The sequence below is a fragment of the Phyllobates terribilis genome, unplaced genomic scaffold (assembly GCF_046119375.1).
Source record: "Phyllobates terribilis strain yellow unplaced genomic scaffold, ASM4611937v1 Scaffold_4__5_contigs__length_816908805, whole genome shotgun sequence".
Taxonomy (NCBI): Eukaryota; Metazoa; Chordata; class Amphibia; order Anura; family Dendrobatidae; genus Phyllobates; species Phyllobates terribilis.
In genome coordinates, this window is record NW_027362764.1 from 801,948,045 (window position 1) to 801,969,593 (window position 21,549).

Sequence of the window (21,549 nt, forward strand, 5' to 3'; positions counted from 1 at the left end):
TCCACCAGGCGAGCCTCACTAGCTATACTATTAAGGGCGACGCTATCATAAGTCAGCTTGTCTCTGGAACCTCCTCTATCCCGGGGCCTCGTGACAGTGTTGAAGTCCCCTCCAAAGACGACCTGCCGACTCGTAAAAAGGTAGGGCTTGATCCTCGTAAAGAGACACTTCCGGTCCCACTTAGATTGGGGACCATAAATGTTAATGAGCCGAAGCTCCTGTCCCTTCATGAGGACATCTAATATCAGGCACCTCCCCATTTCTAACTCAATAACCCGTCGGCATTCTACTGGTGCGGTAAAAAGGACCGCCACTCCGCTATACGGCTCGGCCACAAGAGACCAATAGGAGGGCCCGAGTCTCCACTCCCTCTTAGCTATAAACACCTCTGCCCTATTTGGCAGCCTGGTCTCTTGCAAAAAGAAAATGTCAGCTTCAACCCGGCTGAGAAAATCAAAGGCCGCAAATCTAGCCATATTTGACTTAATGCTGGCGACATTAATGGACGCCAGCGTCAACGGAGTGGGTACCGCCATCATTGGTGATTGAGTTAGATGGCTTTCTTCTTCCCACTCCCCTTACCCTCTGCCTCAGAGGAGGAATCCTTCCCCCTCTTTAATGACACAGAGGTGTCCATTCCCACATTTTTCCTTCTTTTCTCGTCCTCGTCTCCGGACTCTGGGCCAGTCCCTCCCCCCAAGGACCTTGCATCCCCAGGAGAAGGAGACTCTGCGCCCCCTGTAAGCTCCGCTGAAGCCGGAACCTCACGCTCGGCCTCCTCCTCAGAGGAAGAGATGTTATCAAGGGCTTGGAACCGGTTAGAAAGACCAACCAGAGGGGAGTCAGTTTTACCTTCCTTAGGTACCTTGGTCAGAGCGGGAGAAGATGTTTTATCTCCCTTCTTTTTCTTCTTTTTGGTGCCGAGCTTACCCTTGTTCTCTAGCCACCGCTTATTATCCTCATCCATACTTTCATAATGGGAGGATTCTGAGGCAGAGGCAGTTTCCTCCCTGTGGATCCTCCTGACCTCCTCATCCAACTCATCATCCCTCGGGGCCTCAGCAGCAAGACTGGCATCCAGGACAGGGGCTGCCCCAGTAGTCTGGGGCTCGCCCCGCTCCCTCTCCTGTCTGCGCTTGTCTAGACGCCTCAGCTGGGCAGGCGTCTTTTTATTGCTTTTCTTCCCTGGCCCCTCAGCTCCCCCACCCCTGCTAGTCCCCTCTCCAGCAGAATCGGCCTCACGGCTTACTCCCACCGGGGTCTCGACTGCATTAGCGAAGGAGCGAGGACAACGGCTGAATGGGTGACCTAACTCACCACACAGGTGGCACCTAATCTCCACACAAGAGGCGGCAAGATGGCCGACACCCCCACACAACGCACATTTCTGCACGGTGCAGTTTGCACTGAAGTGTGTGGGGTCGCCGCACCTGTGACAGAGCTTCGGTTGCCCCTGGTAGAAGACCAGGATACGATCCCTACCCAGGAAGGCAGACGATGGAATGTGGGCAACCGTACCACCTGAACGCTTAAGTTTTACCATAAACGTCCAGGCCCCTAACCAGATACCAAACTCGTCGCGGTTTTTCTTTGGCATCTCCACCACCTCTCCATACCGACCAAGCCACGTCATGATGTCATAGCAAGAAAGCGACTCGTTACGAGTCATCAAGGTCACTTTCTTGATCTGGTTTTGGCGAGACACTGCCTGAACGGCAAAGTCTCGCCAGCCGGGCTCATTTTTTGCCAGCTCATAATTCGCCCAGAAGAGCTCAAGCCCCTCCGGCCGAACAAAGCTGATATCAAACTCAGACGTGGAATAGGGATGTATCAAGGCGTAGATGTCAATCGCCTTGAAGCCCATCCTCAGCAGGAGCTCCACAACTTTAGACCTTGGAGGACATGCATCACTGCCCCTCCACCGAAGACGGACCACATTCCTACGCACACTGCCTGGCCCGGCTGTTGGGAGGGACCACACTGTATCCCCCCCTTTTTGCTCTCGGAAGGCCCCGAGGCCATGCCTCTCTATCCAGAAGGATAGATCAACCTCTCGACCCTCTACCATTAGTGATCTCTCCCCCTTCTTTAGAGCCTCCAGAAGGCGCCGTTGCAACATGCCGTCCCCAAAGCCCGGAGACAAGGAGGATGCCCTATTTGCCCCGGAGGTGACACTGGCATAACTCTGGACAGGTGTTGCCACCCCCGGGGGGGCAACTGGACCAGTGACCACATCAGCCCCAACAGTATCACCATTACCCACCTCCATCTCACCCTCCACCAAACCAGCAACAACACCACTAGACAATGAATTAGCCTCATTCACCCCCACCACCACATTCATTCCTGCTGGACCAGTAACAATGGCGGATGACATTTTGACCTCTGCATCAGGCACAAGGGGCTCAGTCACCTCCATAGAACTGGAGGCGACCTCACCCCCGGTCTTATGTGTGCCCTCCACATCAATGGTCGGTAATTTCCGCTGTTTGGCATTTGGTATAATGTGCCGCTGATCTTTAGATGCTGTTAGCTGCCGCTGATCTTTAGCATCAGGATCTTCCGGACCAGCGACGCCAACACAAAATAGCACTTTCGTGGGAGGACCGGAACGCTCAGCCCCGACAGCCCCCTCACACTGCCGTCGCTTCTCAACTAAGTGATCAGCGGCAACAGCATTCAGAGGTGCCGTGGCTACCGGAGCTGCCCCCAACACCGGGCTGCTCCCCCCTCCCACTGAGGAGCGCACCACAGCATCGTGGCCTGATGGAACGCCCGCCGCCGGGCCGCCCTCACTGTCCAGCCTCTCGGCTGATGCACCTCCTGCTGCGTCCCCGCTACTACAAGCAGAGACGGAGCTCTGCGCCTCACTACCGCGCTCTGTAATCTCCCCGCGCCTTTGCACCGGATCCACAGCAGAACCCGGGCTGGGCTGGGCAACGGGGCTTATACAGCGAGCTGAGCCTGCCGCCGACTCAGGGGGTACAGGGAGGGGGGCATATACGTATCTTACCGCCTCCTGCAGCTTTGGCTTGGTCTTCTTTGCCTTTTTGTGGCCCCCAGGTGCCTCTTCTGGTAGATCGTCACCAAGATGGAAGTTTTGGAGGCACACTGGGGACTCCAGGAGCTTAATCTCCGCCATTAGCGCCCCTCCCTGGCCGCTGCTGTCACTGTCCTCCCCAGAGCCGGCAGAACTGCGACCGGATGTCACTGTCGCCTGTCCTGCAGGGAGCTCGCTGCACGTGGCCTGCGGGTGACTTTGCAGGCTGCCAGGTGGGGCTTCCTGCTGGTCATCATCACTCTCATCATCCACCTGGCTCTCAGGCTGCAGACCTATCTGCCTTTGCTCTCTGGTATCAGCCATTTCTCTGCAGCGGTCTTCATTTATAAGTTTTTCTTTGAAATGACCACTCTGCTCCCTGATGTCAGCTTTCCTCAGTTCCAGCAGGTGAATCTCGCTGGTCAGTCGCTTTACCTCGGCCTGGAGTTTAGCCTTGCTCTGTTTGGAGGCCCCCGCAGCTTTGGCGCTTGTGCAGCGCAGCTCCTCCCGGAGCCTCCTGATGAGATTACTGGCATATTCATACTCACGGAGGCGGATCATGACCCGGGAGGCATAGGTGGACACAGACTCCCGGGGTCCCTGCAGCGCCCAACCCCCCTCAGGGAGGTCGGCCTCACCTCCGTGAGCACTCCGCTTTCCTCCGGAAGGAGCACCATCTTGCACGCCGCTGTCAGGCTTTACCTCCATGCTGGAAGCCTTGCGGCTTCTAGGGGTCTCCACAATCCCGGGAGGAGTAGGAGCCACATTGCTGCGACTCCTGGTGCAGCGTCTCACCCCCGAGTCCTCTGATGTGCAGGCCGGTTGCTGGTTTCTTCTGCCCCCCGCCGGCCTGGTTCGGGAAGCAGAAGCCTGGGACTTGGCTCCTTCACTCATCCCAGAAACCAGCTCTCCCTCCGGGAAAGAGAGAGAGCAGGTCCCCAGGTGGAGAGGTGTTGGTTCTCAGAGATCAGGAGCTCACAGCAGGATCTGCAGCCACCACACCCGCAATCACCACACTGACTAGCAGCTGATCAGAGCTGCACCCAGTATGCTGCTGGTGGAGTCACTGTGTACAGACATTACATTACTGATCCTGAGTTATATCCTGTATTATACTCCAGAGCTGCACTCACTATTCTGCTGGTGCAGTCACTGTGTACATACATTACATTACTGATCCTGAGTTACATCCTGTATTATACTCCAGAGCTGCACTCACTATTCTGCTGGTGCAGTCACTGTGTACATACATTACATTACTGATCCTGAGTTACATCCTGTAATATACTCCAGAGCTGCAGTCACTATTCTGCTGGTGCAGTCACTGTGTACATACATTACATTACTGATACTGAGTTACATCCTGTATTATACTCCAGAGCTGCACTCACTATTCTGCCGGTGCAGTCGCTGTTTACATACATTACATTACTGATCCTGAGTTACATCCTGTATTATACCCCAGAGCTGCACTCACTATTCTGCTGGAGCAGTCACTGTGTACATACATTACATTACTGATCCTGAGTTACATCCTGTATTATACTCCAGAGCTGCACTCACTATTCTGCTGGTGCAGTCACTGTGTACATACATTACATTACTGATCCTGAGTTACATCCTGTATTATACTCCAGAGTTGCACTCACTATTCTGCTGGAGCAGTCACTGTGTACATACATTACATTACTGATCCTGAGTTACATCCTGTATTATACTCCAGAGCTGCACTCACTATTCTGCTGGTGCAGTCACTGTGTACATACATTACATTACTGATCCTGAGTTACATCCTGTATTATACTCCAGAGCTGCACTCACTATTCTGCTGGTGCAGTCACTGTGTACATACATTACATTACTGATCCTGAGTTACCTCCTGTATTATACTCCAGAGCTGCACTCACTTATTCTGCTGGAGCAGTCACTGTGTACATACATTACTGATCCTGAGTTACCTCCTGTATTATACTCCAGAGCTGCACTCACTATTCTGCTGGAGCAGTCACTGTGTACATACATTACATTACTGATCCTGAGTTACCTCCTGTATTATACTCTGGAGCTGCACTCACTATTCTGCTGGTGTAGTCACTGTGTACATACATTACATTACTGATCCTGAGTTACCTCCTGTATTATACTCCAGAGCTGCACTCACTATTCTGCTGGAGCAGTCACTGTGTACATACATTACATTACTGATCCTGAGTTACCTCCTGTATTATACTCTGGAGCTGCACTCACTATTCTGCTGGTGTAGTCACTGTGTACATACATTACATTACTGATCCTGAGTTACCTCCTGTATTATACTCCAGAGCTGCACTCACTATTCTGCTGGTGCAGTCACTGTGTACATACATTACATTACTGATCCTGAGTTACCTCCTGTATTATACTCCAGAGCTGCACTCACTATTCTGCTGGTGCAGTCACTGTGTACATACATTACATTACTGATCCTGAGTTACCTCCTGTATTATACTCCAGAGCTGCACTCACTATTCTGCTGGAGCAGTCACTGTGTACATACATTACTGATCCTGAGTTACATCCTGTATTATACTCCAGAGCTGCACTCACTATTCTGCTGGAGCAGTCACTGTGTACATACATTACATTACTGATCCTGAGTTACCTCCTGTATTATACTCCAGAGCTGCACTCACTATTCTGCTGGTGGAGTCACTGTGTACATACATTACATTACTGATCCTGAGTTACCTCCTGTATTATACTCCAGAGCTGCACTCACTATTCTGCTGGAGCAGTCACTGTGTACATACATTACATTACTGATCCCGAGTTACCTCCTGTATTATACTCCAGAGCTGCACTCACTATTCTGCTGGTGCAGTCACTGTGTACATACATTACATTACTGATCCTGAGTTACCTCCTGTATTATACTCCAGAGCTGCACTCACTATTCTGCTGGTGCAGTCACTGTGTATATACATTACATTACTGATCCTGAGTTACCTCCTGTATTATACTCCAGAGCTGCACTCACTATTCTGCTGGAGCAGTCACTGTGTACATACATTACATTACTGATCCTGAGTTACCTCCTGTATTATACTCTGGAGCTGCACTCACTATTCTGCTGGTGCAGTCACTGTGTACATACATTACATTACTGATCCTGAGTTACATCCTGTATTATACTCCAGAGCTGCGCTCACTATTCTGCTGGTGTAGTCACTGTGTACATACATTACATTACTGATCCTGAGTTACCTCCTGTATTATACTCTGGAGCTGCGCTCTCTATTCTCTCCTATCTCTGGTTTTGCAGCAGAATGCTATGATGGGTTAATGATCCCCGTCTGTTGCTGCGGACCCCTTCCTTCCCTCCCTTCGCTCTCAGGTTCTGGCAGTAATATATCAGGGAGCGGCACAATAAGCAGATGAGGCTGCGGTGATGGCGGCGGAGGAGCCGGTGTCTCAGGGGCACTTGTGGCTCTGAAAGATGTGATCAATATCACCATGGAAACATGGCAGAAAGAACGTGATTGGCTGCGATCAGCTCCTTCCTGAGCCGCCGATGATCTGCCTCCGACAAGACGGCGGAAACCGAGAAGAGACGCAGGAAAGAAGCAGCAGACTCCAGGCTCAGCACCATAGAAGTCTAAGGAAACTGCCCGGACAGACGTCCCAACGGGAGCCCCCTTAGCACGCCCGTCCCAACGGGAGACCACGCAGCGCGCCCGTCCCAACGGGAGACCCCGCAGCGCGCCCGTCCCAACGGGAGACCGCGCAGCGCACCCGTCCCAACGGGAGCCCCCTTAGCACGCCCGTCCCAACGGGAGACCGCGCAGCACGCCCGTCCCAACGGGAGACCGCGCAGCGCCCGTCCCAACGGGAGACCCCGCAGCGCGCCCGTCCCAACGGGAGACCCCGCAGCGCGCCCGTCCCAACGGGAGACTCCGCAGCACGCCCGTCCCAACGGGAGCCCCCTTAGCACGCCCGTCCCAACGGGAGACCGCGCAGCACGCCCGTCCCAACGGGAGACCGCGCAGCGCCCGTCCCAACGGGAGACCCCGCAGCGCGCCCGTCCCAACGGGAGACCCCGCAGCGCGCCCGTCCCAACGGGAGACTCCGCAGCACGCCCGTCCCAACGGGAGACCCCGCAGCGCGCCTGTCCCAACGGGAGACCGCGCAGCGCACCCGTCCCAACGGGAGCCCCCTTAGCACGCCCGTCCCAACGGGAGACCCCGCAGCGCACCCGTCCCAACGGGAGACCCCGCAGAGCGCCCGTCCCAACGGGAGACCCCGCAGCATGCCCGTCCCAACGGGAGCCCCCTTAGCACGCCCGTCCCAACGGGAGACCCCCGTCCCAACGGGAGACCCCGCAGCGCCCGTCCCAACGGGAGACCCCGCAGCGCGCCCGTCCCAACGGGAGACCCCGCAGCGCGCCCGTCCCAACGGGAGACCCCGCAGCGCGCCCGTCCCAACGGGAGTCCCCGCAGCGCGCCCGTCCCAACGGGAGACCCCGCAGCGCGCCCGTCCCAAAGGGAGACCCCGCAGCGCGCCCGTCCCAACGGGAGACCCCGCAGCGCGTCCGTCCCAACGGGAGACCCTGCAGCGCGTCCTTTCGTACAGGCAGCTCCGCACCTGAGCATTACAGGGGTGATTTCCAAAAAGACCATCTCTTGCTGAATGCAGGGGGTCTGAGCTCTGAGAAGTCCCTCGCACTGGGAGTCTGGCCCGGGATGTGCACATGCTCGGCCCCCACTAGGTTCATTGTCTATGGGACTGATGGGTGCAGCGCTCAGCTAGCTCTGCCAATAGATAATGAAGGGGCTGCAAAGCCTCGTTCTTGGGGTTCCCATGCCCCGTGGAGGAGACTACGCGGAGGGCAGCGTCAGCACTGATCAGTCTCGTGTATGCAGCACTCCTGCTGTGTCTGCGCACCAGGATACAGGAGGGGCAGTTCCCTGCCTGCACGGCTGCCTCCCATAATGGCGCAGGCTCACGTGACGACAATATCTGCATTACGACTGCGAGCTGCAGATGAATTAGGATAAGCGCCATTTATAACCTGTAGGACTTGTATCACTGCAACCAATACCTTCCTACATGTGACACATCCATGGAGTGGAGCACCGGGCAGTGGGATTTGGACAGAGTAGTGGAGGACATGAGCTCGGTCACTCCAGGCCAGTCTACGATGCTGAAGATACCGCCAAGAGGGACGAGGCTGCCCGGGGCTATCCTCATTTCTGTCATAGATGTGAACGGAGCGGTAGGACCCACGCACGACCTGCTGGTCCGCTGCAGAGCAGGAGGTCTGGGGCCCAGCAAGGGCCGATACAGTGGGGGGCCACACCAGTCTGACAACTATCAGTCATCTCGTGCACAGAGGACAGACCACCTCCACTGGGGGCCAAACCTCAGACATGGTTCCATCTTACACTCCATCTAAGGGTCCTGAGAATTTGGATCTGCACTGATTGCCATGAAATAGGGGTCACAGTCCCTGTAATCAACGACAATCTGAAAGGAGATCATATCCGTCACCGAGGTTGTCAGGCAGCATGACGCCCGGGCCGGAGACCTCCAACAGCTCAATCTCACATCACTAAGGCAGGTCAGAAGTTCCCAACATTGGAATCCCTGGTAATGAAGTGTAGATAAGCAGCTGGCAGAATCCTGGAGGCGCTGAGAGGGTTAATAGGACCAATATATGGGCCCAGGATTGTTAGGAATGATTAGAGGAGGTGGACGGATCTAGTCATTATTCCCCCCCTCCAACCCAGGAGGTGCAGCTGGTTAACAGGAGAGCTGAGCTGCCGTTCCTGGTCTGGGATTGGAGGAGAAACACCTCTGGTATTTGGGTCTGTGGATGCGAGGTGGAGGAGCCGCGTACGAAGGTGGAGGAGCCGCGTACGAAGGTGGAGGAGAAGGTGGAGGAACTGCGTACGAAGGTGGAGGAGCCGCGTACGCCAGGTGGAGCCGCGTACGCCAGGTGGAGGAGCCGCGTATGAAGGTGGAGGAGCCGCGTATGAAGGTGGAGGAGCCGCGTACGAAGGTGGAGGAGCCGCGTACGAAGGTGGAGGAGAAGGTGGAGGAACTGCGTACGAAGGTGGAGGAGCCGCGTACGAAGGTGGAGGAGAAGGTGGAGGAACTGCGTACGAAGGTGGAGGAGCCGCGTACGCCAGGTGGAGGAGAAGGTGGAGGAACTGCGTACGAAGGTGGAGGAGCCGCGTACGAAGGTGGAGGAGAAGGTGGAGGAACTGCGTACGAAGGTGGAGGAGCCGCGTACGCCAGGTGGAGGAGCCGCGTACGAAGGTGGAGGAACCGTGTATGAAGGTGGAGGAGCCGCGTACGAAGGTGGAGGAGCCGCGTATGAAGGTGGAGGAGAAGGTGGAGGAGCCGTGTACGAAGGTGGAGGAGCCGCGTACGCCAGGTGGAGGAGCCGTGTACGAAGGTGGAGGAACTGCGTACGAAGGTGGAGGAGAAGGTGGAGGAACTGCGTACGAAGGTGGAGGAACTGCGTACGAAGGTGGAGGAGCCGTGTACGAAGGTGGAGGAGCCGCGTACGCCAGGTGGAGGAGCCGTGTACGAAGGTGGAGGAACCGTGTACGAAGGTGGAGGAGCCGCGTACGAAGGTGGAGGAACCGCGTACGCCAGGTGGAGGAGCCGTGTACGAAGGTGGAGGAACCGTGTACGAAGGTGGAGGAACCGCGTACGCCAGATGGAGGAGCCGCGTACGAAGGTGGAGAAGCCATGTACGAAGGTGGAGGAGCCGTGTACGCCAGGTGGAGGAGCCACGTACGAAGGTGGAGGAGACGCATACGCCAGATGGAGGAGCCGCGCACGAAGGTGGAGGAGCCGCGCACGAAGGTGGAGGAGCCGCGTACGAAGGTGGAGGAGCCATGTACGAAGGTGGAGGAGCCGCGTACGCCAGGTGGAGGAGCCGTGTACGAAGGTGGAGGAGCCGCGTACGCCAGGTGGAGGAGCCGTGTACGAAGGTGGAGGAACCGTGTACGAAGGTGGAGGAGCCGCGTACGAAGGTGGAGGAACCGCGTACGCCAGGTGGAGGAGCCGTGTACGAAGGTGGAGGAACCGTGTACGAAGGTGGAGGATTGTGCTGAAATGTTATACTGGAGCCCGGGTCACCGCGTCATGATTGTGCTGAAATGTTATATTGGAGCCCGGGTCACCGCGTCATGATTGTGCTGAAATGTTATATTGGAGCCCGGGTCACCGCGTCATGATTGTGCCGAAATGTTATACTGGAGCCCGGGTCACCGCGTCATGATTGTGCTGAAATGTTATATTGGAGCCCGGGTCACCGCGTCATGATTGTGCTGAAATGTTATATTGGAGCCCGGGTCACCGCGTCATGATTGTGCTGAAATGTTATATTGGAGCCCGGGTCACCGCGTCATGATTGTGCTGAAATGTTATATTGGAGCCCGGGTCACCGCGCCACGATTGTGCTGAAATGTTATATTGGAGCCCGGGTCACCGCGCCACGATTGTGCTGAAATGTTATACTGGAGCCCGGGTCACCGCGCCACGATTGTGCTGAAATGTTATATTGGAGCTCGGGTCACCGCGCCACGATTGTGCTGAAATGTTATACTGGAGCCCGGGTCACCGCGCCACGATTGTGCTGAAATGTTATATTGGAGCCCAGGTCACCGCGCCACGATTGTGCTGAAATGTTATACTGGAGCCCGGGTCACCGCGCCACGATTGTGCTGAAATGTTATATTGGAGCCCGGGTCACCGCGTCATGATTGTGCTGAAATGTTATATTGGAGCCCGGGTCACCGCGTCATGATTGTGCTGAAATGTTATATTGGAGCCCGGGTCACCGCGTCATGATTGTGCTGAAATGTTATATTGGAGCCCGGGTCACCGCGTCATGATTGTGCTGAAATGTTATATTGGAGCCCGGGTCACCGCGCCACGATTGTGCTGAAATGTTATATTGGAGCCCGAGTCACCGCGCCACGATTGTGCTGAAATGTTATACTGGAGCCCGGGTCACCGCGCCACGATTGTGCTGAAATGTTATATTGGAGCCCGGGTCACCGCGCCACGATTGTGCTGAAATGTTATACTGGAGCCCGGGTCACCGCGCCACGATTGTGCTGAAATGTTATATTGGAGCCCGGGTCACCGCGCCACGATTGTGCTGAAATGTTATACTGGAGCCCGGGTCACCGCGCCACGATTGTGCTGAAATGTTATATTGGAGCCCGGGTCACCGCGACATGATTGTGCTGAAATGTTGTATTGGAGCCCGGGTCACCGCGTCATGATTGTGCTGAAATGTTATATTGGAGCCCGGGTCACCGCGCCACGATTGTGCTGAAATGTTATACTGGAGCCCGGGTCACCGCGCCATGATTGTGCTGAAATGTTATATTGGAGCCCGGGTCACCGCGCCACGATTGTGCTGAAATGTTATACTGGAGCCCGGGTCACCGCGCCACGATTGTGCTGAAATGTTATATTGGAGCCCGGGTCACCGCGTCATGATTGTGCCGAAATGTTATATTGGAGCCCAGGTCACCGCGCCACGATTGTGCTGAAATGTTATATTGGAGCCCGGGTCAACGCGCCATGATTGTGCCGAAATGTTGTATTGGAGCCCGGGTCACCGCGTCATGATTGTGCTGAAATGTTATATTGGAGCCCGGGTCACCGCGTCATGATTGTGCTGAAATGTTATATTGGAGCCCGGGTCACCGCGTCATGATTGTGCTGAAATGTTATATTGGAGCCCGGGTCACCGCGTCATGATTGTGCTGAAATGTTATATTGGAGCCCGGGTCACCGCGCCACGATTGTGCTGAAATGTTATATTGGAGCCCGGGTCACCGCGCCATGATTGTGCTGAAATGTTATATTGGAGCTCGGGTCACCGCGCCACGATTGTGCTGAAATGTTATATTGGAGCCCTGGTCACCGTGTCATGATTGTGCCGAAATGTTATATTGGAGCCCGGGTCACCGCGCCACGATTGTGCTGAAATGTTATACTGGAGCCCGGGTCACCGCGCCATGATTGTGCTGAAATGTTATATTGGAGCCCAGGTCACCGCACCACGATTGTGCTGAAATGTTATACTGGAGCCCGGGTCACCGCGCCACGATTGTGCTGAAATGTTATACTGGAGCCCGGGTCACCGCGCCATGATTGTGCTGAAATGTTATATTGGAGCTCGGGTCACCGCGCCACGATTGTGCTGAAATGTTATATTGGAGCCCTGGTCACCGTGTCATGATTGTGCCGAAATGTTATATTGGAGCCCGGGTCACCGCGCCACGATTGTGCTGAAATGTTATATTGGAGCCCGGGTCACCGCGTCATGATTGTGCCGAAATGTTATATTGGAGCCCGGGTCACCGCGCCACGATTGTGCTGAAATGTTATATTGGAGCCCAGGTCACCGCGCCACGATTGTGCTGAAATGTTATACTGGAGCCCGGGTCACCGCGCCACGATTGTGCTGAAATGTTATATTGGAGTCCGGGTCACCGCGTCATGATTGTGCCGAAATGTTATATTGGAGCCCGGGTCACCGCGTCATGATTGTGCTGAAATGTTATATTGGAGCTCGGGTCACCGCGTCATGATTGTGCCGAAATGTTATACTGGAGCCCGGGTCACCGCGCCACGATTGTGCTGAAATGTTATATTGGAACCCGGGTCACCGCGTCATGATTGTGCCGAAATGTTATATTGGAGCCCGGGTCACCGCGCCACGATTGTGCAGAAATGTTATATTGGAGCTCGGATCACCGTGCCACGATTGTGCTGAAATGTTATATTGGAGCCCGGGTCACCGCGCCACGATTGTGCTGAAATGTTATATTGGAGCCCGGGTCACCGCGCCACGATTGTGCTGAAATGTTATATTGCAGCCTGGGTCACCGCGCCATGATTGTGCTGAAATGTTATATTGCAGCCTGGGTCACCGCGCCATGATTGTGCTGAAATGTTATATTGGAGCACGGGTCACCGCGCCATGATTGTGCTGAAAACAGGGGGGAAATTACAAATTGAGGGTGTAAGGCAAAATGTATTTTTGTCCTAGTTTTAAAAATGAGAGATGTCTTAAATCTCCACCCCCTGCTCATTTGGAAGAGGCTACATAGAACTCACTCTTGCTTTCCCCCTAACAAGGAATTTTTATTACCGCCATAAAGCCTCTTACTAAAAACCAGAACGGCCATTTTACTTCATTCTTACCCCGGGACGTCAGACGCAAGTACTCCTCGCTGCGTGGAAGAATCACATTTAATTTCCGGGGAGCCGTCCCCCCCACAGAATCTGGGACCATCACCTCGTGGCGCAGGTTTTGCTATTACTTATCCCTTTTATTTTAATAACTGTTTATGCATATATGTAAATTGTCTCCTTTATAATATCTTGTATATCTTTTGTAAACACTGCCCACCTTTCGGGAGTAAATCATTATTATTTACCAGCTTCGTTCTTCTTGTCCTATGTCGAGTAAACACGTTCCTGACCCGCTAATTCACGTTACCTACCAGGTACCCGATCCACCTGTTAAGAGATCGGTGGTGGCAGTATACCAGTATTTATGTGATATTGTGGTTTGAGGGTGGCTGGTCGGAGGTATATATACGTTCCTGGAAGGAACTGGTGGTATATATACGTCCTGTCACATCACGTGCCGCAATAGTCGACATAAACGAGAGCAGCTGCTCCCTGTTGCTTATCCTCGGTCAATACCGTGTTTGACCAGCAGGATAAGGGGGCGCCAGAGCGCTGCAAGGTCTGACCAAGTGTGTTTTCGTGACAGAGTGAAATGGTAAAAATATATATATATATATTTAATCAATTTTCTGTCTAAAAAAAATTCTTATTTATTTTTTTTAATTTTCTGGTTTAAATTTTAGATTTTGATACGCCGCACTGTGCGTATATATATTTTTCTATATTTTTTTTGATGGGGAAACGCGGATTGATTCTATTTTTTATGTTTTACTTAAATATTCATAAAAACTTAATTTTTTTTTTTTACTTTTCACTTATTTAGTCCCCATAGGAGATCACCTCCTGTGAAGCTCGGCTGTGACCCAGCGGCCCCTGCACGATATGGGGGGGCACTGAGCTCCGGAGCCAGCTCCATACACCTCTATGATGCTGTATCTAGGACTAGAGGGGGATACAATTGGGCTGGACACCTATGCAGACTGCGGAGGTGACCCGCCGCTCCACACACTAGTCTGGCAGATAAAAGGGACAGGACTTTTGTGTAAATTCCGGTAGAAAATCCACATAAATGGGGCACAACAAGTCCCAGCCTCCCGGCTCGGAGCCGCGCTCACCTGTCAGAGTCCTCCTTCACCACGAAGTAGGGGGCTGAGTGTCGGTTGGCCTTCACTTGCTCGGGGCACTTGTCGCCCCCGTCCAGCTCCTGCTCAAGGGACGAGCTGGTGCTTCCTTCCCTGCTGATGGTGCTGCCCCGGCCCGGGCTGTTTTCGGTGGACGCCCTCGGGGACTCGGTGTTCTGTTTCAGGGTCTGGAGTTTGGCTAGAGGGATGATATCACAGTTTTGTGGCCGGTGCCAGACGGTCCTCTGGGTGCTGGCGTTGTAGTAGTAGAATCGGGACGTATTGGGGTCGAACAGTTCCCACCACTGATTCTCGTTGGTCCGTTTTATCCGGACGCCGGACGGAGGGTCCCAGACGCACTCCCCGGTGATCAGGTTGGCGTACATGCACTCTCGGGTCCGGGGCTCTATGATTTCCACCCATTCCAGCCTAGAAAGGAAAAAGAGAACATAGATTTAGTTTCCAATATCTCCACCTCAGACCACGGTCCTGAACCACGTGCAGAACCCGGCGCACCGAGGACCGGCAATGGGAGGACATGGCTACACCTAACAAATGTGCGGTAAATGGTCGCTGCCAGTCATCAACTCCACTGGAGAAATGGTGTAATGTGTCGCATCACAGACATCTGCTTCTTTCTCCACTTAGGAGCCATTTCTTCTTCTCAACTCACCATTCACTCTGAAAAAACATGGGTAAAATCCGCTCTGCTGACGACAAGATCTACTCACTGAGGGATCAGATCGCTGTGGCCTATGAAAGTTAATGGAGAGCAAGAGGATGCTACTTTACATTAAAGGGTTAATCCAATATTCATCAATGAATATGATCGAATTCACAGCTACACTGCTTACTGCTACTGTAGGATATCCTCCATGCTGCAACTTTCCAATAAACATTTTATCTCACTTGGGTGATGGATTCACAGCTACGCTGCTCAGTACTGCTGTATAATGTGCTCCATGATGATGCGACTTTCTAGTAAGGGTTTTCTCTCATCCCAGAGTTGCATTCACAGCTACACTGCTCAGTCCTGTGATATATGGTCATTCTATGGCTCTCTATTGATTATCTGACCCTAGTGCTGAATTCCCAGCTACACTGCTCAGTACTGCTCTCCATGCTGTTGCCTTCTAGCTAGTATTTATCTCATCCCAGAGTTGCATTCACTGCTACACTGCTCAGTCCTGCAGTATACTATCATCATTTTGCTGCTTTTTAGTGCTTATCTAATGCCAGTGCTGATTTCAGTGCTATAAAATGTCATCCATACTGCTGCTTTCTAGTAAGTGTTTATCTGCCACCATGGCTTAATTCCCAGCTACACTGCTCAGTCCTGCTCTATAATGTCCTCCATGCAGCGGCTTCTGAATATGGGCTAGATATAGACACGAGAGCAGGAATCCCTGATGTCTGAGTATGGAAGACATCATAGCAACCAGTCTACACCCACCAGCTCAGAGACAACCGAAAACCGGCGACAGAGGATGCACAGAGGAAAACTGGTGACAATGCTGGATACAGAGATATGAAGACCTGATGTAGCATTATACCTCATCCCTAATGTGCTCCCACGGCCGATTATCCTGAACGCTCAGCTGGAGCGAGAGGAACATCAGGTATTCTTCGCCATTCGCAACAAACTTCTAGGATTTTCCCAAGACGCAGACGGATTTCTGTACATTTTGTATCGATTCCTGACGAGGAGTCGGCACATCGTTTTGCGGCCTTACATAATGTTCCGGGCCGGAATGTGTATAAGCGCAACCTGGCAACAGTGCGACCCACAAGCAGCGACTTATTCACACTTCACAGACTCAGCAGATGGTGCGAAGGAAAACACAGGACTCTGCAATGGGGGAAGGGACGGCAGCGTCACTTCTCTGTCACCTCACAAGTCTCTGCGCAGTCCTCTCGGCTTCCCAGAGGATTTCTAGCCCGGCCCTCCCTGCCTGGTCTGTGATAAAACATCACAAACTGTTATTATTGCTCTGTTCATAGGAATCTCCCCAAAATGTGCAGTGTAAGATCCAGTCTTACACACTGGTCACCAGGGGGCGCTGTGCTGATACAGAATCATGTAATAGGGCAGAGACATAAGAGTACAGATCTCATCAGGATCAGAAGCAACAGAGGAAAGAAGAGAAGCCGAACTCATAAAGCCAAGGGGGACAGGAGGACAGGGGGACAGGGGGACAGGGGGACAGGAGGACAGGGGGACAGGAGGACAGGGGGACAGGGGGACAGGGGGACAGGGGGACAGGGGGACAGGGGGACAGGGGGACAGGAGGACAGGGGGACAGGAGGAGAGGAGGACAGGAGGACAGGGGGACAGGAGGAGAGGAGGACAGGGGGACAGGGGGACAGGGGGACAGGGGGACAGGAGGACAGGGGGACAGGGGGACAGGAAGACAGGGGGACAGGAGGACAGGGGGACAGGAGGAGAGGAGGACAGGGGGACAGGGGGACAGGGGGACAGGAGGACAGGGGGACAGGGGGACAGGAGGACAGGAAGACAGGGGGACAGGAGGACAGGGGGACAGGAGGAGAGGAGGACAGGAGGACAGGGGGACAGGAGGACAGGGGACAGGAGAACAGGGGGACAGGGGGACAGGAGGACAGGAGGAGGACAGGGGAACAGGGGGACAGGAGGACAGGGGGACAGGAGTACAGGAGGACAGGAAGACAGGGGGACAGGGGGACAGGAGGACAGGAGGAGAGGAGGACAGGGGGACAGGAGGACAGGAAGACAGGGGGACAGGGGGACAGGGGGACAGGAGGACAGGAGGACAGGGGGACAGGGGGACAGGAGGAGAGGAGGACAGGAGGACAGGAGGAGAGGGGGACAGGGGGACAGGGGGACAGGAGGACAGGAGGACAGGAAGACAGGAGGACAGGAGGACAGGAGGACAGGAAGACAGGAGGACAGGGGGACAGGGGGACAGGGGGACAGGAGGACAGGAAGACAGGAGGAGAGGAGGAGAGGAAGACAGGAGGACAGGAAGACAGGGGGACAGGAGGACAGGGGGACAGGGGGACAGGAGGACAGGGGGACAGGAGGACAGGGGGACAGGGGGACAGGGGGACAGGAGGAGAGGAGGACAGGGGGACAGGGGGACAGGGGGACAGGAAGACAGGAGGACAGGGGGACAGGAGGACAGGGGGACAGGGGGACAGGAGGACAGGGGGACAGGGGGACAGGAGGAGAGGGGGACAGGGGGACAGGAGGACAGGAAGACAGGGGGACAGGAGGACAGGGGGACAGGGGGACAGGAGGAGAGGAGGACAGGAGGACAGGAGGAGAGGGGGACAGGGGGACAGGGGGACAGGAGGACAGGAGGACAGGAAGACAGGAAGACAGGAGGACAGGAAGACAGGAGGACAGGGGGACAGGGGGACAGGGGGACAGGGGGACAGGAGGACAGGAAGACAGGAGGAGAGGAGGAGAGGAAGACAGGAGGACAGGAAGACAGGGGGACAGGAGGACAGGGGGACAGGGGGACAGGAGGACAGGGGAACAGGAGGACAGGAAGACAGGGGGACAGGAGGACAGGGGGACAGGGGGACAGGGGGACAGGAGGAGAGGAGGACAGGAGGACAGGAGGAGAGGGGGACAGGGGGACAGGGGGACAGGAGGACAGGAGGACAGGAAGACAGGAAGACAGGAGGACAGGAGGACAGGAAGACAGGAGGACAGGGGGACAGGGGGACAGGGGGACAGGAGGACAGGAAGACAGGAGGAGAGGAGGAGAGGAAGACAGGAGGACAGGAAGACAGGAGGACAGGGGGACAGGGGGACAGGAGGACAGGGGGACAGGAGGACAGGGGGACAGGGGGACAGGAGGAGAGGAGGACAGGGGGACAGGAGGACAGGGGGACAGGAGGACAGGAGGACAGGGGGACAGGAGGACAGGAAGACAGGAGGACAGGGGGACAGGAGGACAGGGGGACAGGGGGACAGGAGGACAGGGGGACAGGGGGACAGGAGGACAGGGGGACAGGGGGACAGGAGGACAGGAGGACAGGAAGACAGGAAGACAGGAGGACAGGGGGACAGGGGGACAGGGGGACAGGGGGACAGGGGGACAAGGGGACAAGGGGACAGGGGGACAGGGGGACAGGGGGACAGGAGGACAGGGGGACAGGGGGACAGGAGGACAGGGGGACAGGGGGACAGAAGGACAGGAGGACAGGAGGACAGGAAGACAGGAGGACAGGAGGACAGGAAGACAGGAGGACAGGGGGACAGGGGGACAGGGGGAGAGGAAGACAGGAGGACAGGGGGACAGGGGGACAGGAGGACAGGGGGACAGGAGGACAGGGGGACAGGAGGACAGGGGGACAGGGGGACAGGAGGACAGGGGGACAGGAGGACAGGGGGACAGGAGGACAGGGGGACAGGGGGACAGAAGGACAGGGGGACAGGGGGACAGGAGGACAGGAGGACAGGAGGACAGGGGGACAGGAGGACAGGGGGACAGGAGGACAGGGGGACAGAAGGACAGGGGGACAGGGGGACAGGGGGACAGGGGGACAGGGGGACAGGAGGAGAGGAGGACAGGAGGACAGGGGGACAGGAGGACAGGGGGACAGGGGGACAGGAGGACAAGGGGACAGGGGGACAGGGGGACAGGGGGACAGGAGGACAGGGGAACAGGAAGACAGGAGGACAGGAAGACAGGGGGACAGGAGGACAGGGGGACAGGGGGACAGGAGGAGAGGAGGACAGGAGGACAGGGGGACAGGAGGACAGGGGGACAGGAGAACAGGGGGACAGGAGGACAGGAGGAGGACAGGGGAACAGGGGGACAGGGGGACAGGAGGACAGGGGGACAGGAGTACAGGGGGACAGGGGGACAGGAGGACAGGAGGAGAGGAGGACAGGGGGACAGGAGGACAGGAAGACAGGAAGACAGGGGGACAGGGGGACAGGAGGACAGGGGGACAGGGGGACAGGAGGAGAGGAGGAGAGGAGGACAGGAGGAGAGGGGGACAGGGGGACAGGAGGACAGGAGGACAGGAAGACAGGAAGACAGGAGGACAGGAGGACAGGAAGACAGGAGGACAGGGGGACAGGGGGACAGGAGGACAGGAAGACAGGAGGAGAGGAGGAGAGGAAGACAGGAGGACAGGAAGACAGGGGGACAGGAGGACAGGGGGACAGGGGGACAGGAGGACAGGGGGACAGGAGGACAGGAGGACAGGAGGACAGGGGGACAGGAGGACAGGAAGACAGGAGGACAGGGGGACAGGAGGACAGGGGGACAGGAGGACAGGAGGACAGGAGGACAGGGGGACAGGGGGACAGGGGGACAGGGGGACAGGGGGACAGGGGGACAGGAGGACAGGAAGACAGGAAGACAGGAGGACAGGAAGACAGGGGGACAGGGGGACAGGAGGACAGGGGGACAGGAGGACAGGGGGACAGGAGGACAGGGGGACAGGAGGACAGGGGGACAGGAGGACAGGGGGACAGGAGGACAGGGGGACAGGGGGACAGGGGGACAGGGGGACAGGGGGACAGGAGGACAGGAGGACAGGGGGACAGGGGGACAGGGGGACAGGAGGACAGGGGGACAGGAGGACAGGGGGACAGGGGGAGAGGAGGAGAGGAGGACAGGAGGAGAGGAGGACAGGGGGACAGGAGGAGAGGAGGACAGGAGGAGAGGAGGACAGGGGGACAGGAGGAGAGGGGGACAGGGGGACAGGAAGACAGGAGGAGAGGAGGACAGGGGGACAGGAGGACAGGGGGAGAGGAGGACAGGGGGACAGGAGGAGAGGGGGACAGGGGGACAGGAAGACAGGAGGAGAGGAGGACAGGGGGACAGGAGGACAGGAGGACAGGGGGACAGGAGGACAGGCGGACAGGAGGACAGGGGAACAGGGGGACAGGAGGAGAGGAGGAGAGGAGGAGAGGGGGACAGTGGGACAGGGGGACAGTGGGACAGGGGGACAGGAGGACAGGGGGACAGGGGGACAGGGGGACAGGGGGACAGGGGGACAGGAGGACAGCCCTCACTGACTGACACCCAGCGTCACAACTACAGGAGGCAACACGAGGTGACAGGAGGAAGAACGGAAGAGTAACCAGAGGAGAGCAAGAGCAGCCACCATGTAATGCCACAGCACCAGAATAGTGACTGCAGCTCTGGAGCATAATACAGGAGGTAACTCAGGATCAGTAATGTAATGTATGTACACAGTGACTGCACCAGCAGAATAGTGAGTGCAGCTCTGGAGGATAATACAGGAGGTAACTCAGGATCAGTAATGTAATGTATGTACACAGTGACTGCACCAGCAGAATAGTGAGTGCAGCTCTGGAGTATAATACAGGATATAACTCAGGATCAGTAATGTAATGTATGTACACAGTGACTGCACCAGCAGAATAGTGAGTGCAGCTCTGGGGTATAATACAGGATGTAACTCAGGATCAGTAATGTAATGTATGTACACAGTGACTGCACCAGCAGAATAGTGAGTGCAGCTCTGGAGGATAATACAGGATGTAACTCAGGATCAGTAATGTAATGTATATACACAGTGACTGCACCAGCAGAATAGTGAGTGCAGCTCTGGGGTATAATAAAGGATATAACTCAGGATCAGTAATGTAATGTATGTACACAGTGACTGCACCAGCAGAATAGTGAGTGCAGCTCTGGGGTATAATACAGGATGTAACTCAGGATCAGTAATGTATGTACACAGTGACTGCACCAGCAGAATAGTGAGTGCAGCTCTGGAGTATAATACAGGATGTAACTCAGGATCAGTAATGTAATGTATGTACACAGTGACTGCACCAGCAGAATAGTGAGTGCAGCTCTGGGGTATAATACAGGATGTAACTCAGGATCAGTAATGTAATGTATGTACACAGTGACTGCACCAGCAGAATAGTGAGTGCAGCTCTGGGGTATAATACAGGATGTAACTCAGGATCAGTAATGTAATGTATGTACACAGTGACTGCACCAGCAGAATAGTGAGTGCAGCTCTGGAGTATAATACAGGATATAACTCAGGATCAGTAATGTAATGTATGTACACAGTGACTGCACCAGCAGAATAGTGAGTGCAGCTCTGGGGTATAATACAGGATGTAACTCAGGATCAGTAATGTAATGTATGTACACAGTGACTGCACCAGCAGAATAGTGAGTGCAGCTGTGG

At 55.3% G+C, this 21,549-nt stretch overlaps 1 protein-coding gene across 2 annotated transcripts in view; it reads right to left on the bottom strand.

Annotated features, from left to right (window-relative positions):
• The window catches only part of ARHGAP39 (Rho GTPase activating protein 39), a 552,999-nt gene that overhangs the window by 338,712 nt on the left and 192,738 nt on the right, over positions 1 to 21,549 (bottom strand). For both annotated transcript variants that reach the window (XM_073680057.1, XM_073680056.1), the window contains exon 2: positions 14,365 to 14,799. In XM_073680057.1, the coding sequence (XP_073536158.1) occupies positions 14,365 to 14,799 (435 nt within the window). The remainder of the gene's footprint in view (positions 1 to 14,364; positions 14,800 to 21,549) is intronic.